The sequence below is a fragment of the Equus caballus genome, chromosome 30 (assembly GCF_041296265.1).
Source record: "Equus caballus isolate H_3958 breed thoroughbred chromosome 30, TB-T2T, whole genome shotgun sequence".
Lineage (NCBI taxonomy): Eukaryota > Metazoa > Chordata > Mammalia > Perissodactyla > Equidae > Equus > Equus caballus.
The window spans coordinates 20,995,006-21,011,970 of record NC_091713.1 but is presented as its reverse complement, the minus strand read 5'-3'; the positions used below and the strand labels follow the sequence as shown (position 1 = coordinate 21,011,970).

Here is a 16,965-nt window from a genome sequence, read left to right as displayed (position 1 = left end):
TCTATCTTCAACTATTCTTATACTACAAAATCAATTAGGGAAATTTTTTACAGATAAATGAAGAGAACACACGTCGCTTTACAACAAGTTGAATTTGTTAAATATATTTGTTATGACAAAAAATTACTGGCACAAAAATTGCTCACTGCACACAGAACCCCAGAGAACTGATGAAACAAGACAGCTGATGTTAGAAGGTATATGGGAGCAGAACGGGGTGAGAAGTCATGGGTAAATTAAAAACTGGCCAGTACCTGGTGAAGCAGAGTCACTTTTTAGGGGGCGTAACAGAAACTGATAAGTTACCTTTAGTCTCCTTAGAGAAGTCCATTTGTTGTTAAGAACTGAAGACCATTTTACTATCGTTCGTGCTGCAAAATGCAATAGTCACACTATTTCCAAAAGAATCCTAAAAACTGTAACACAAAAGAAATCTAAGAAAATAATTACAAAACCATCAACATTTTTCCAAGAAATGTGTTCAAAACAGTGACTTTTACAAAAGATGTGAATTTGTTTTAAATGAAAATAAGAACTCTCTCTTTGAAAGATCAAAGACATTTCACAGATAACTTATACCGTATTAATGATTTGATTAACAATGTACAAACAAGGACCATGGACTTTTTTTAATTAGGTCTGAAAGATCAATATAAATACCGATAGGGGAGTGTTTTATACCCCAAACTCCAATATTCCAGCTCTGTGTCCTGTCCTATTATTATAATTTGTAAAAATTTTGACGCAGTGATTCAAGTTTTCGTAACTTCAACGATGTGCCAGAGGACAACGCATCTTGGTTTGAAGAATTTGTTGTATCCGAAGGCCGGAACAGTACTCGACCACGATGATTAAATACACAAAATGATGGGTGATTCCTGAACGCGTCAAATGTCTTATTTTTTAGTTCTGAAGCGGCATCCACGTCTTTAAACTCCCCTTCATTATGGACTATACCATAACAGGTGACTGCAAAGGCCAGAAGCGTCTGAAGAACTATATCTATCGGCAGTGATTCATCTTCCTTTTCTGTTAATCGCATATATGAACGATGCTGCGCGGCGGAAAAGGCCGCGTGGGCCAGGGCAAACAGGCCGATGCCCACCAGCCCCCTCCACAGCGACGGCGCCATCATTCCGGCGGAGCAGCAGCCCAACAAAAGCAGCGACGAGCGGCGGAGCTGTTCCTTCCTCCACTGGCGGGCCTGCTCGTTCCTCCACCGACGGGCCTGCTCCTTCCTCCACCGGCCGAGCTGCTCCTTCCTCCACCGGCGGGCCTGCTCCTTCCTCCACCGGCCGAGCTGCTCCTTCCTCCACCGGCGGGCCTGCTCCTTCCTCCACCGGCCGAGCTGCTCCTTCCGCCACCGGCGGGCCTGCTCCTTCCTCCACCGGCCGAGCTGCTCCTTCCGCCACCGGCCGGCCTGTTCCTTCCTCCACCGGCGGGCGTCCGCGCGGCGCATAAAGATGACGTCACTTCATAGTCTTTAAATGGGGGACTTTTTTCTATCATTGACACTGGATTATCAGAATCTTGATGCTGTCGTTTCATGTCGCTATGTAATCTCTAACGAGCAATACTGAACATTTGTGGAGCCTTGGAGTTAATTTAATTAATAAAGTTAGTTTAATTTAATTAATATACTCACTGTTCTAATCCGTTTTAGTCATTAGGGAGTATCTAAATTGCCAAACACTAGTTCCAAGGAGAATCTCCAAAGGGAACAGTGGTTGGTAAAGGGAGGCGCACGCCTTAGGAAAGTGTAGCAATACCGTGCTGATAACCGTGCATCTGGTCCTTCAAAGAGAGCCACGAGTGAAGAGAACATAAAGCTGCAGAGTGTTAGGGAGAGATCTCCATTCCTCTTGGTTCATGTTTCCATGAGGAGACAACCAGGGTAGCCGCCTTCTGACCCCCTTCATTCCCTCTCTAACCTCTATGTATGAAGTCACCCCTGGGGCGGCAAGGTCTTCTCTCATTGGTGGATTTAGTTGAAAGAATGGAAGAAGCTTGGCTCAGCCCCTCCTGGGCTTTACCCTTCAAATTGCCTTCCCTCAGAGGATGTACATTTTCCCTGTTCCTGGGCCCGCCTCTGTGCCTCCAGTGGAGGAGCTCTAAGTGGATGGGTATGTCTACTGCTAAAACAAGTATTAGGAAGCCTATTCTCCAATCCAGCTTTTATTAAAAAACTGAGCTATTTTTATCACTATCCGACTATCTTTGGTCCCTTAGTTCTCAATTAGTTTTAGACTCATGAGTGAAAATTGCTTATTGGCCCCATAAAGTCCCAGCGATGTCATCAGTTGAGTCTGGTCACCAGCTACAGAGCTAATAGCTGGTTCCCCTCTTTACTCTCCTACAGAATCTCAAGGCAGCTTCTCCAGGTAAAGAATTCTACAGAAAACAGGTGGCATGCCCAGACAGTTCCTTCTTCAACCTGACTTCTCCACTGCTCTCCCATAAGGAACCAAACTCTTGTTCTCATTGACCTGAGTTAAGGAGCATCTTTTTTCTACTGCCTATTGAGTTGACACATTTTTAGGGTTGTCATGGCACATGAAAATCAAGAGTGCAGACATACTTCATCAAAAATTACTTCCCGGGGTCAGCCCAGTTGCATAACTGATATAGTTATATAGACTACATAACTATTCCGGAAGACGTTCCTCTAAGAAAAAGGAGTCTCAGAGGTTATTGCCTCTCATAAAAAATGAGGAGAGGACTTTGGAAGACATTCTTCTGAGAAAAGGGAGTCTCTAGATGTTATCGCCTCTCATAAAAAAATGACAACAAGGGGTCAGCCCCTTGGCATAGTGGTTGAGTTCGGTGCACTCCACTTCACCAGCCCGGGGTTCACGGGTTCAAACCCGGGCACAGACTTACACCACTCATCAGCTATGCTGTGGCAGCAACCCACATATAAAGTGAAGGGGGATTGGCACAGATGTTAGCTCAGGACTAACCTTCCTCAAGAAAAAAAAAGAAAAAAATGATGACAAAACTAGTGTATCATAATCATTAGAGACAGTCACATACAATGGTGTATAAAAACCACAATGACTTCTGTCTCCATCAAAAGAGCAAGTAAGAGGCAAAAAATAACAAATATATTCCTTATATCTTGTAAACATCTGGCCAATATGAAAACCAAAATAATAATCTTACTTTCACCCTACCTTCCTGGAAAATTAAGGCTCTCCATAAGGAAAATGGGAACATCATTACTCACTCAACAGAACTGCAGGGAAATGTTTAAAAGGCAAATCATCTTATAGCAGACAAGAGGTATGGAAATGCAAAGTCTTGGTTCTAACATCAACAGTGGGGTAACTATAAAACATTTAATGCCTCAGTTTCTTCATTCATACTTTGGAAATACGTATCTTGGAAATGTGAGCTACATTTGCATTATTTTAATGAGTGACTTATTGAGATGTTAATACCATTACAACAGTTTAAAATACATAATTATTAACAGTTGAAAAATATAAGTAGGGGCTGGCCCCATGGCCAAGTGGTTAAGCTTGCGTGCTCCGCTTTGGTGGCCCAGGATTTCACCGGTTCAGATCCTGGGCACTGACCTAGCACTACTCATCAAGCCATGCCGAGGTGGCATTCCACATAGCACAGCCAGAAAGACCTACAACTAGAATATACAACTATGTACTGGGGGGCTTTGGGGAGAAGAAGAAAAAAAGAAGATTGGCAACAGATGTCAGCTCAGGTGCGAATCTTTAAAAACAAAATTATATATATTAAAAAAAAATATATATATATATATATATATATATATATAAGTAATGCCCTTCTACAAAGTGCTACCTTGAGCCCTGGAAGATGAGGAAGGTAACATTTATGACAGACCTTTGAAAAATCATGTATTGCAAAGGTATTATTATTTATCAAAAGAAAAGCATAGAGATTCTTTAAAATGGGTGTAATGATACCTGAGATGAAGCTCAAAGCGGTTAAGTATCTTGTCCAGTATCAGACCCAGTGAATGAGGGAAGAAGTTCCAGAACACGCATTTTCCAGTTACTAGTCTATGCTTCTTCTGGTTCACCCCACTAAGGACAATACTAACCAATCCTCAGTGAGACACATGGTTTGTGTGGGTTTCCAGGAGTGGTGATGGATCTGTATTGATCATAGGTATTATGAGTGTTGGCCAGTGATAAGGTGGCTCTCAGTCCAGGGTTGTGGAAGAGAGAAAGCAAATTGTCCACAGAGGGATCTTATTAATATTTCATTTATTCTTTGTCCCTTTCACCTGTGGATGATCACAACCAACCACCACCACCAAGTGCCATGTTGAACAGTTTACACACACAATATAATTTCATCCTCACAACATCCTTAGGAGAAACGTTACCCACTTTACAGCTAAAGGAACTGAGATTTAGAAAGTTCAAGTAACTTTCTGAAAGTCATTCAGCTACCAGAACTAGGATTCAATTTATGTTGTATTAATTTACACTTTTTGACATGCTATTTTGTGATTATTGCCAAGTAACTTTTCACTGCCCATGATTTTTTTTTTCTTTGTTTGGCCAAGCAGAGTAGGGTCTTTAATTTAGGGCCTGGATTCAGCCTTCTAATTTCTTTGTACTCTACCATTAACGGGTTTATGACTGTGGAGCTGACTCTCAACCTCTGTTTTCTTGTCTGGACATAGCAAATACTCTCTCACAATACATACAATTCTCCAAATGTATGTGATACATTTTAATTATTTCACAAAACACACAAATCTCCAAATGTATGTGATAGGGTGCTGTAATTATTCTCTGTACATGTTCGCAGTGCCTGACAACTCACAGTGTCGGTAAACACCTGGTTTTCATTAAAATTTAACTCATCAGTCAGAGCAGCCTCTGTGTATTAGAAGAAAATCGCTGAGAACAAGGAGCTGGTCTCTTTATGCCCTTTTTTTCTTCAGTTGAATTGGATTTCACAAATGTGAAATACAACCATTTTCAATCTTCCTTTAATCTTTCTTACTCTCTATAACTGACCCAAGGTCAGGGTTAAGCAAGCTGTCGCAAACATACAGAAGAGATGGAAGGGAATCTGAAGCACGTACAATGGTGTAGATGCTGTGGTCTGTGATATGTGTGTGTATACTTATCACTGAACCCTCAGGTGGAAGTGAACTGTTCAAAACCCGCGATAGCGCTTGGAAGAGAATGGTGGTACATCAGATACGGACAGACAGCAAATACGTAACAGCTTCTGGGAATTAAGCATCATGCTTCCTAAAATTATTTAATAATTATTAAATTATTGCAGACTCCCAATCATTCCAATCCTGCCTCTGAACTAGAAAGAGAACTCTGGGAACCTGTGCCTAGAACGCCTTCCGCTTTCCAGGTTGAAAAGCTGCCTTTGTGCAGTTTCTGGTCTCCCATTGACTCCATGATATTTGCTTCTAGGAGAGAGACAGAAAATTCCCCTTGCCTCTCCTAAAACTCGCAGAGCCTGGCCTACTTTGCTTGTCTCTGGCTAAAATTCACCCTACAAGGAAAGGAAACCCTCCTTGCTTTCAGTGTCTACAGGACTGTCCGGTGGAAAGCTCCCAGGAAGCTATAGTCTTGTGGTCTATAACTAATTAGAATTTAACTAGAAGCTTGGAGAGCAACCACTCAGTGGTGTGTTATTCTAACTCAAAAGTTTACTTTAAACTTATTTAGGTGATGAGAAGAATACCAAAATGTATGTTTTAGTAAAAGTGATAAATGCGTAACTTGAGTTTTAAATACTAAGAAGCTAAGTAACTATCCTAAAATTACTTGGAGGATTTAAACACTCTAAAATTTCTAATGTAAGAATTCAGCAATACCAAAAGCTACCTAAATAATGAGTTAACACAGAACATGGATCTTAAAGCATTAGTTATTTGTGTATAGTACCTAGCACTATACTTAGTTATTTAAAGTAGAATACTAAAAAGCATCAAATACCTCAAAAGAAGACTGCTAGTTTGGAATTAAGACAATAGAACCCCATATGTTCAGGGTGAGCTATTTGTCTTAAGCTTCTGATTGTTATCTTAGCATGGACATAAACATTGGAAAGCACCCCTTCGCAAGCAAGAGCTGAACTAAGATCTATCCAAGAATAACACAATTTATAAAACTAGAACTATGGTTGTCTACCAATTGTCATGTGGGTCAAATAGTCCAACCCTTTGCCTAAATTGCTTTTGCTATATGCAGGTAAATATCACATATCAAGAGTAAAGACAAAAGAAGAAGTAAAACACAATGGTAAGCTTAGTAATGGTGACACTCCCACTGCCAATACTGTTTGTTTGAAATCAGCTTCCTTGCCTGAAATTTATACTTAGCAATAAAAAAATATCTATTTGACATCAGTTATGTGAATTTATGGTCCAGAACCCCAATTAGTAATTTTTGCACGACGACTGATGTAAACAAGGCATGGGGTCCCAAGTTAACTGATTATTGTCTTTTTTAAAAGATGAGGTCCTAATTGATTCATTAAATCGAATAAAGATATAGACTCTAGTCTCTTGTTTGTTCCCTTTTAGACTTAACACATGCTAGAGGTGCTCCCATAACATACCTTCTACCAATAGGAACATTTAGACAGAGAGAGCATAAAGGGCTGGACCCAACTGACATAATTTACAATGGTTGCAAAGACAGGAGGAATACAATAAAAAACGCAAACTTTGACTCTGAGACTCACCCTCCCCGCCCCCCCAGGGTTACTTATATAATGTTCCTACTAGTGAGAGAAAACTGATCAGCATCAAGTAAGGAAAATCTTGAAATTGGTTAAAATCCAGATGATCAGTTAGGATTCAATGATACTATTATCACATAATTCAAAGTCTTGCATTTTTTTAATTTGATTTTTTTTAAAAAATACTCTTTACCAAGTGTCTATGAAGTACTCGTCACTTAGGATCTCATTGAGTCCTTCCTACATCCACCTTATAGGTGGGCAAGCAAGCTCGGGGAGTAACTCGACCAGTGCCCTGGGGTAGAGCCATGATTGACCCTGTTCTGTTCATGCTATAGGACTCCTTCAAAAAGCACTTGAAATTTCTCTTCTGCAAGAAGCTTTTAATATATATTTTTTAATTCCTCTTGTGGAAATAAAGAAACATGTTTCCATTGAATTTATCTTTTGGATTTATTGTTTTAGATTTCTGGTCGTCTTCCAAGATTTAATTCCATCTTTTGACAGGTGACCCAATAAGTTTGGTATCCACTTTCAAGTCCCTCCTAAAGACTTTTAGCAAATAGTTTTCATTTTTCTCAAATAGGACGGATGTATACAATAAATAAACACAAATATTTCCATCCAAAAAAGAACTAAGTTTACTAGATTCTCTCCTTTATTTTTTCTCTCTCCATTTTATGTAACATTCCTTGAATATATTCCAAAGAGTTTATCAGCCTAGCCAACTGTTGATACTTTGCTCTGCATGGGCTGGTTACGCAGTCCAGTATTTTTTGCACATATTTTATGGGGAGACAAATATTATTTTTAACCTCAAACAGAGTCATGTCACATCTGGGTAGACAAAAATGAATCATAAGTATAAGAGAGTGCTTTCAATGCCACAGACACTTTCTTTCAAAATGATCCCTTTAAGCCTCCAGTTAATGTCTTTCCTTCCTCTCTACCGGTCTGAACACTTTTTCATTCTCTGTGACCAAAAACTAAAGAAGACCCCCGAGATAAAAGTGGCTTGCTGCCAACCAGCTCACAAGAACTTTGGACTGAAGGCAAGTCTTCTGAGAAAGACATTTTGTAAAGTCACAAGGACAAGAAGCTGGCCAAATGAATCGGGCCTCTCTCCGTAGCACCATCAGAGGGCCCCGAAGGGAAAACCTGCTGGGAGTCTGACCACATTTACTACAACGTCTGAGGAGCTGTTTACCTGTTTCAGTGTCTCCCTGTGGCCTGCGTGCTGTGCAGTAACAGCAGTCCAAGAAGATGACATAGTTAAGAGCATTGAAGAACAGCCCGATAATTCCAGCACTGAGAACCAGCAGCGGCTCCTCTGTCTTCTGGGGATTAACATACCTTTTGATAGCTTCAATCAGGATGCTGAACATCAGTGCCACAGCAAAAATAGAGTTGCCAAATGCTCCCAAAACATCGGCCCGAATAAAGCCGAAAGTGCTCTTCCTGTGCTGTGTTACACTGCTAGCCCTTACCCCTACCAAACCTATGATCATGGAAACAAGGTGGGAAACTACAGCAAAAGCATCGGAGGCCAAGGAGAGGGAGTTGCCCACGTAGGCGATCACCAGCTCCATCACAAAGAGAAAGAAGCTCACGATGCACATGAGGACTAAACGGCAGCTTCTTCCGGAGTATCGCCCCATGGCTCTCCAGCGGTTCCTCTGCCTTTCTTGAGAAGGCTGAGCTCTTCGGGGAACAGCTACAGATTTAGTGATTACAACTCCTGGATAACTCTCCCCTTCAGCCTTTCAGTGCTTGTCATATTTGGAAATCACCTTTTATAGGCTGCTATAAAGCCATAAAACAGTTTAAAGGGCGATTAAACAAGAGATGTCACGTGAGCTGGAACTTATGAAAATGAAAGATACTGGCTTCAGATACGGACTTGAAAGATTTCTTTTGTTTATTTCTTTGTGTACTTAATTACACAAGTCAAGAGCCTCTGTGTCTTTGATTCATGCAGAAGCTCAACCATGGCTTTGGCCTTCCCAGCGTCCACACTCCAAGTGCGCTATAATTGCTCTGGTAAAACAAGTCATTTGGCATAAATCATCGTATCTTGTCTACCTGGTGAGCAAATAGTTTTGAATTCTGTTTACTGCATGGAACAGGAAATATTCCAGGGGTCACTAATCCAGAGATCAGAGCTACAGTAAATGAAAGCAAAGATGAAGCTAGGGTGAATTTTCTACCACATTGTCCACTGATCTGGAATAAACCAGCACCCTATTTCCAAACGTTCTCCATAAATAAGACAAGAAAAACATTCCTCATGTTCAGAAAAGATAAAACACCTTTAAAGTGGAGGAGCTAAAGACATAAATCCTGTTAGTTTCAAGAAGAAAGGCAAATTATAATGACTTGATTTAACTGATCCAGGAAATTTTTTTTGTTTTTAATCATTTTTTTAATTATCTATTTTTTTAATTAATTTTTTTTTTGAGGAAGATTAGCCCTGAGCTAACATCTGCTTCCAATCCTCCTGTTTTTGCTGAGGAAGACTGGCCCTGAGCTAACATCTGTGCCCATCTTCCTCCACTTTATACATGGGACACCTACCACAGCATGGCTCGCCAAGCGGTGCCATGTCCACACCAAGGATCTGAACCAGCGAACCCCAGGCTGCCGAAGCGGAACATGCGCACTTAACTTCTGCACCACTGGGCTGGCCCATTTCTAATCTTATCTTCTGTCGCATATAAACCTTAAAGGTTTACCCAGTTCCAGAATATCTAAAACAGTAGCGGCCTCTATTGTTTTGAGCAGACTGCCTACGATCAGTCCTTTAAAGAAATATGGACTGAAATTACTGTACCCAATCTTTTCCTTTCTGAATTTAAAGTGTGACTGTGGTGATTGATTTTATGTCAGTCTGACTGGGCCATCAGGTGCCCAGATATTTGGTCAAACATTATTCTGAATGTTTCTGTGAGGGTGTTTTGGATGAGATTATTTGAATTTGAACTGGTAGATTGAGTAAAGTTGATTGCCCTCCCTAATGTGGATAGGCCTCATCCAACCGGCTGAAGGCCTGAACAGAACAAAATGGCTGACCCTCTTGCAAGTAGGACAGGATTTCTCCTGACTGCCTTCAAGCTGGGACCTTGGGTTTTTCTTGTCTTCAGGCTTAAACTGAAACAGCTCCTCCAGGGCCTGGAGCCTGTGGACCTTCAGACTAGAGCCACCCATTGGCTGTCCTGGATCTCCTGCTTCTTCACTCACCTGCAGATCTTGGGACTGCTCAGCCTCCATAATCACATGAGCCCATTCCTTATAATAAACCTCTTTCTATTTATATATACATTCTATTGGTTCTACTTATCTGGACTAATTCACTGACTTTGACTTAAACCTGACAGCTTAGATGTAACCCTCGTAATTTCCTTAGCATCTCATAAATAATCTCTAATTCAGTTGACATTCTAGCAATGAGACTTCTAATACAACCAGATTGTGGGAATTACGGCACTAAGACAATCTCATTCATCCATTCATGCAACAAACACTTACTGAGTTCCTACAGGTCAGACACAGATTTTGGCTCTGGGGATATGGCACTGAAGAAAACAGACAAAAATCTCTGCCCTTACAAAACTTTCATTCTGACGGGGGAGAGAGATAATGAACAAAATAAATCTTAAAACGTACTGAATATCAGATGGTAATAAGAATAGTGGAGTCAAATGAAGCAGAGAAGAGGCATAGCGTATTGGCATGGGATGGTTTGTAATTTTAAGTACAGTGGACAGGGAAGAATTCACTGAGATGTTCTTTGAGTAAAGACCTGAAGGAGGTAAGAAACTGAGCCAAGAAGACATCTGAAAGAAGATCTCCCTAGGCAGAGGGAGCAATGAGAATGGGAAGTTCAGGGGCATCAAAAGAGCTCAGCCTGGTTGGAAAGGAGAGACTGAGGGAGAGAAATAGAATATGAAGTCAGAGAGGTGACAGAGGGAGGGGGAAGATCATGTGAGGTTCTGAGAGAGGATAGTATGGAGCAGAAGAATGACAAGATTTAATTTATGTTTTAAAAGAATCATTGGATTCTGCGTTGAGATCACATGAAATCAAAGATACCAGTTAGGGGGCTATTGCAATAATCTAAACAAAAGATTGGTGACTTACACCAGGTGGGAAGTGGGAACATCCAAGCAGAATCAGCTACATAATTCAAGGGTATTGTTACAAAATGAAAGTTCGGGATCCCTCTTTCAAAAATTAAAAATTTTTAAATGGCAGGGCCGGCCCCGTGGCCAAGTGGTTAAGTTCGCGCGCTCCGCTGCAGGTGACCCAGTGTTTCGTTGGTTCGAATCCCAGGCATGGACATGGTACCGCTCATCAAGCCACGCTGAAGCGGCGTCCCACATGCCACATCTAGAAGGACCCACAACTAAGAATATACAACTATGTATCAGGGGGGTTTGGGGAGAAAAAGGAAAAAAATAAAATCTTTAAAAAAAAAATTATTTTTAAATGGTACAACCACTATGGAAAACAGTATGGCAGTTCCTCAAAAAATTAAAAGTAGAACTACCACATGATCCAGTAATTCCACTTCTGGGTACATATCCAAAAGAATTGAAAGAGGGTTTCAAAGAGATATTTGTACACCCATGTTCATAGCAGCACTATTCCCAATAGCCAAGAGGTGGAAGCAATCCAAGTGTCCATTGACAGAAGAAATGATAAACAAAATGTGGTCTATACATATAATGGAATATTATTCCACCTTAAAAAGGGAGGAAATTTTGACACGTGCTACAACATAGATGAACCTTGAGGACATTATGCTAAGTGAAATAAGCCAGTCACAAAAAGATAAATATTGTATGATTCCATCTATATGCGCTATCTAAAGTAGTCAAATTCATAGAAACAAAGTGGAATGATGGTTGCCAGAGGCTGAGGGGAGGGAAACATGAGGGAGTTGTTTAATGCGTATAGAGTTTCAGCTTTACAAAATGAAAAACTTCTGGTGATTGGTTGCCCAACAATGTGAATATACTGACTATTGAAGTGTACACTTAAAAATGGTTAAGATGATAAATTTTATGTTATTTTATCAGAATTAATTTTTTATAAGAATTTCAAAATAGCAGACCATTAAACTAAGCACAGGGCCCTGTACGATCGCACAGCTCACACACCCATGAATATATCCAGGACATATTTTGAAGTTAGAGGCAGCAGCATTTGCTGAGCAATCGGATGTGAGGTATGAGAGAAGGAGAACAGTCTAGGTAACACTAGGGTTTTGCCTGGAAGAATGATGCTGCAACTGAGATGAAGGTAAGACAAGGATGACAGCTGTGAGGACAATGTGGGAGCAAGGGGTGGAGATGACGCTAAGTTTGGTGTATCTATTAGACATCCAAGTTGAAATGCTAAGTAGGGAGCTGAATAAGAGAGTCTGGAGTTAAGGGGAGATGGTAAGGCTGAGAATATATGAACTTGAGAGTTGACAATCTACAGTATTAAAAGCCGTAAGAATGCACAAAGTCACGAGGGAAATGAGAGAAAATAGAAAAGAGAAGAAAATATGAAGAGATAAGAGGGAAGGGCAAAGAGATAAAAGGGAAAATAGGAGAGTCCAGTATTCTAAAGGCCAAGGAAGAATGTGTTTCAAAGAGGAGAGAGAATCAGCTGGGTCTAATGCTGAGAGGGCGGCAAAATGAGGACTGGAAATGATGAATGGATTTGCCATTATGGAGGCCATGGGTGACCTTAGCAAGAGGGCAAACGTGAAGTGGGTTCAAGAGAAGAGAGAAGAGAAATTGGAGATGGCAAGTACAGACAATCCTTTCACTGAGTTTTACTTTAAAGTGAAAGGGATATGGAGTCAAGAAAGGGTATTCTTAGGTTGGGGAAGATAACAGCATGTAAGCTGATGGAAAGATTCAGTAGAGAAAGAAAATCTGATGATACATAGTGGAGAATTGCTGACATGCCACCGTTGAGAAGGCAGGAGGGGGTGAGACTTGGTGCGTAAGTGGAGGCTGCCTTTTGCTATGAGAAGAGAGCTCATCTGAAACAGAGAGAAGGTAGAATATATGGACACATGAGTAGGGTAGATGTGGTGGAGGGAGGTTCTGGTGGGTCGAGTCTTACTGTTTCTATCCTCTCAGTGAAACAGAAATCAAGATGATCAACTGAAAGTCAGAAAGCAGAAGGATTGAAAATTTGAGGAGGAAAAGGTATGAAATAATTGTCTAGGAGAGTGAGAGAATGATGAATGAGGGAAATACAGTACAATTACATATTTACCACATAAAAAGCAATATGTATGTTAGCATTGTCACCAGCCTGTATATCCTCCAAACTCCTCATTCATGCCACAAGTATTTCTCAATCACAAAATTTGGTTTTGGTGACATACTTAAAATATATTTTGAAATATCCCTATTACATGAGATATTTAATAAAATCTTTTTACATCATTTCAGTACTATTGATGTTCCAAACTCTTAAATCTTCCAGTAAAGTTGAACAAGACACTGGTTTAAAGCTACCTACTGAGTCATAGAAATGTGATTGTGTCTACTACTTTAAGCCTATGGTGTGGCAGAATAGCATTGATTGAATTTTCCAGCTACAGGAAAGTTCTCAGCATGCTGCTGTTGGCAGGATAATCTCACAATGTCTCAGGAAGGGTCATGGAGGCAATGGCCTCCTACTGACAATGCTCAGCCCGGTTCATTGCTCGGTCTCATTGTCCACTTGATTGCCTGATTTTACATCTAACATAGAAAAACTTCAAGGAGATAAAGCCAAGAAGAGGAAAGAGCATGTTTAGGTTTACTTACTACTATCTACTCTGGCCCTCTGCACAGAGCAGGCACTCAAATTTATTAAATAAATGGCTAGCATTTTCGAGACACAATAAAAGCGACAAGCAAAGGGCCAAAGATGTATCTGAAAATAACAGGGTCGTGGTAGCTGCCTCCCCAAACTTTTGATGCTACTGACAACCCCTGAGCAGCAGTTATATGATAGATGGCTAATATTTATAACTAGAATCAGATATAAGTAGGGTTGTATGTCCAGACTCTCCAGTCAAAATGCCTTCTCTTTGCTTGTTTTATGGAGTTTTCCCCTGCTGATGTCGACTCAAACTCAGAGCCTCTCCACTAGCAGGCCAAAGGAGTTGCTGTGATTGTCCAAGTCTCATAAAGGCTGCATTTGATTTACTGACCTAATTAAAAACTATTTTAAACACCCTGTCACGGAAGAACTAGAAACTGCTAACACGTAGTATACACTGGTAGTCCCAGTGAGCAGAGCCACTAGTCAATATACCCTGATCTGTTTGTTTTCTTTTTGCTGCAATGAACACTAGGCACACTTTTGTGACTGTCAGTCACATATCTAGTTAACTAATAGCTGTCATCTGCAAGTAAAATAGTGATCATTTCTTAAAGAATATCATTTGGATTCGGGTTTACGTATCCTCTTGAAAAGCACCACCACTCTTAACATATTTGAAGATGTTTTGATACTTTAGCTGAACCTCAATTTAAGAAAAAAGCCCATCTCTCACATGCAGATTCTGGGTGAAGAATTCCAGTCTTAACATCATCACTTACTGTGGAATTCTTTTAAAGTAAATTCCCTTAAACCAGCAAACTTCAAGCTTTTCTGTGATTAGTTCTACTCATCTGAAACTTCAAAAAATAGCCTTAGTGGACCAGCCTCGTGGCATTGTGGTTAAATTCACAAGCTCCGCTTTTGCTGCCCAGGGTTCACAGGTTCAGATTCCAGGGAAGACCTACACACTGCTCATCAAGCCACGCTGTGGCAGTGACCCTCATACAAAACAGAGGAAGATTGGCATGGATGTTAGCTCAGGGCCAATCTTCCTCACAAAAGAAAAAGAAAAAAACCGCCTGGGGATTTGTCCTTGCACCAGAGATGGCCACCTCCTCCAAAATAACCAGGGGATGTGGTTATTAGTCTATGATCTACTTTTCAGGCTTTGTCACAGACTGGCCTAAAAAAACTCTTGTCCTCTAAAGCATTTGTTAGTTTTCAGAAAAAAAATGAGAAGCTAAAGTAATTACTGTTAACTAGACTTATGTATTAGGGGTAACTCCCAGTTGACCCTGCATCATTGTCATAACTATTTATTATTATTTCGTATGTGTTAGACATTGTTCTAAGCACTTTATGAGACAGAGTAACTCTATAAGCGCTAGACTCTCTCCATATTACAACTGAGGAACTAGGCAGCTTACACAGCTACTGAGGGTTGCAAAACAAGATAAAGTATTCTGAACTGCCATAGATCAATAAAAAAAATTGATTCCGAGTATAAAAATGTAGCTCAGATATTCATCTCATCAAGCTAGGTGTATGAATACACATACTCCAAACATCAGTCTTGAAAGAGTGCTGTATTTAATCTGCTTTCTTTTGGCAATTTCCTGCCAACTTAAGCTGGTTTTGCTGTGTTCTCATACACAGCATATACTTTGATGGCTTTGCATACATATGTTGTTCCCTCTGCCTGGAATGTCCTTCCTCTTTTTATTAAAATTCTACTCATCCTTCAAAGCACACCTCAAAATTCAAGTCCCTCTTGAAGGCTTTTCCCTTTTTTTGTTTTTAAGGAAGATTAGCCCTGAGCTAACTGCTGCCAATCCTCCTCTTTTTGCTGAGGAAGACTGGCCTTGAGCTAACATCCATGCCCATCTTCCTCTACTTTATATGCGGGACGCCTACCACAGCATGGCTTGACAAGCGGTGCCATGTCCACACCCGGGACCTGAACCGGTGAACCCCGGGCCGCCAAAGCGGAATGGGCGAACTTAACCACTGCACCACCGGGCGGGTCCCCCTTTCCCCTTTATTGGCGTATTTATCACTACCAAGTAGAAAAGCATATTGGAACGGGGCCCTGAAATAAAGAGATTTATCAAGTAGGCTAGAAATGAGGAATAAAAAGCATTCTAGGCCAAGGAACAGAGACAGAGATGGGCAACAGCATGTGGTTTACAGGAAATCCTAAACGGTTAACTTGCAAAGACTTTGCTGGATTGAAGAGAAGACAGGATGCATAGGTGGAACCAGACCAGGCACAAGGGTTTAAATTTTATCCTGTTAGTGATGGTGAGCTACGAAAAGATTTTAAGGGGAAGAAAAATATCTTAATAAACTGCACGTTAGGAAAAAACACACTTGTAGAAACATGCAGATGACAGTACTCAGCACAAGAGGTAACAGGTATGAAGGCAATCCAGAGCCCTGTGAAAGGCGAGGCCCACGAGACAGGAGAGGCAACAGCAGTATGCTTTGCTGGCCAAGTGCACGTGGATGGCGGTGTGTTGGAGGGGCTGACTAGGACAACTCTCAGGTTTCTGGGTACATTTTGGTAATGCTAATCTTTCAGGCGGGAATACTGTAGGAAGAGCAGGTCTGGAAGTGGAGAAAGAAATGAGATTTGGGGGACAGGATGACGTGAAACATTGATGGAACACTCAAGAGAATTCAGTTTGTAGTTGGAATAGAGGTTTAGAGCTCAGACCTAGTGATAAAAATGCTGGAGTCATCATCCTACGAATGCAATTTAAAACCACGGGATTAGAGGAGGCTCATCAGGCAGCCTGAGAAGGGGGCCAAGTCTGGAAGTTTAGTACACCAACGTCTCAGAAGTGGGCCAAGGAGGAAAAGCCAGTGAAAGACACATAATTGAGAACAAGAGTCAGAGAGGGAGGAGGGCAAGTTACAGGAGTAATTTTATTAAAGAGAGAAACTTTTTATAGCCACAGAGTGGCACTGGAAGACAAGAACTAGGAAGTCAGCTTTGGTCAGAAGGGGCATTAATGATCTCAGGGAAGAGCGGTGGGTGGGGGAAGCAGGAGGGTAAGGAAGAGCGCCAACTAAGAAGGAGCGAGGAAGGCTGGTCGCTCTTTCAGAAACCGTGACTTGTTTTTTGAAGACCCCACAGCAACTAGTAGTAATGAGAGGGAGAGGGGTTTCAAGGCAAAGCCTTTTTTTTTTTGGTCCATTTGTGGTTTTGTTTCATTTTTTAAAGAGAAAGATTTATGGCAATCTTAGATTCAGCAGGAGTTACGGAAAGGAAGTACTTCAACATATAAAACACAAGATCATTGGTGGTTCAAGGTCTGAAACATGAGGGATGCTTAGATTCAGCACAATTCCCTAGGCTTCAGTTACCTTCATCTCTTTGTAGGAAGGTCATTGTAGTAATAATTCAGGTATTTGAGAAACAAAGGAAAGCATAAAACAGTA

The 16,965-nt window shown here is 40.9% G+C and overlaps 1 protein-coding gene and 1 pseudogene across 1 annotated transcript in view; both read right to left on the bottom strand.

Annotated features, from left to right (window-relative positions):
- The window catches only part of SLC30A10 (solute carrier family 30 member 10), a 45,874-nt gene extending 37,511 nt beyond the window's left edge, over window positions 1–8,363 (bottom strand). Inside the window, exon 1 of the mRNA XM_070255738.1 lies at window positions 7,913–8,363. Coding sequence (XP_070111839.1) covers window positions 7,913–8,363 — 451 coding nt within the window. The remainder of the gene's footprint in view (window positions 1–7,912) is intronic.
- Window positions 78–1,952, bottom strand: LOC100055808 (ER membrane protein complex subunit 5 pseudogene; annotated as a pseudogene).
- Window positions 8,364–16,965: the final 8,602 nt, after the last annotated feature.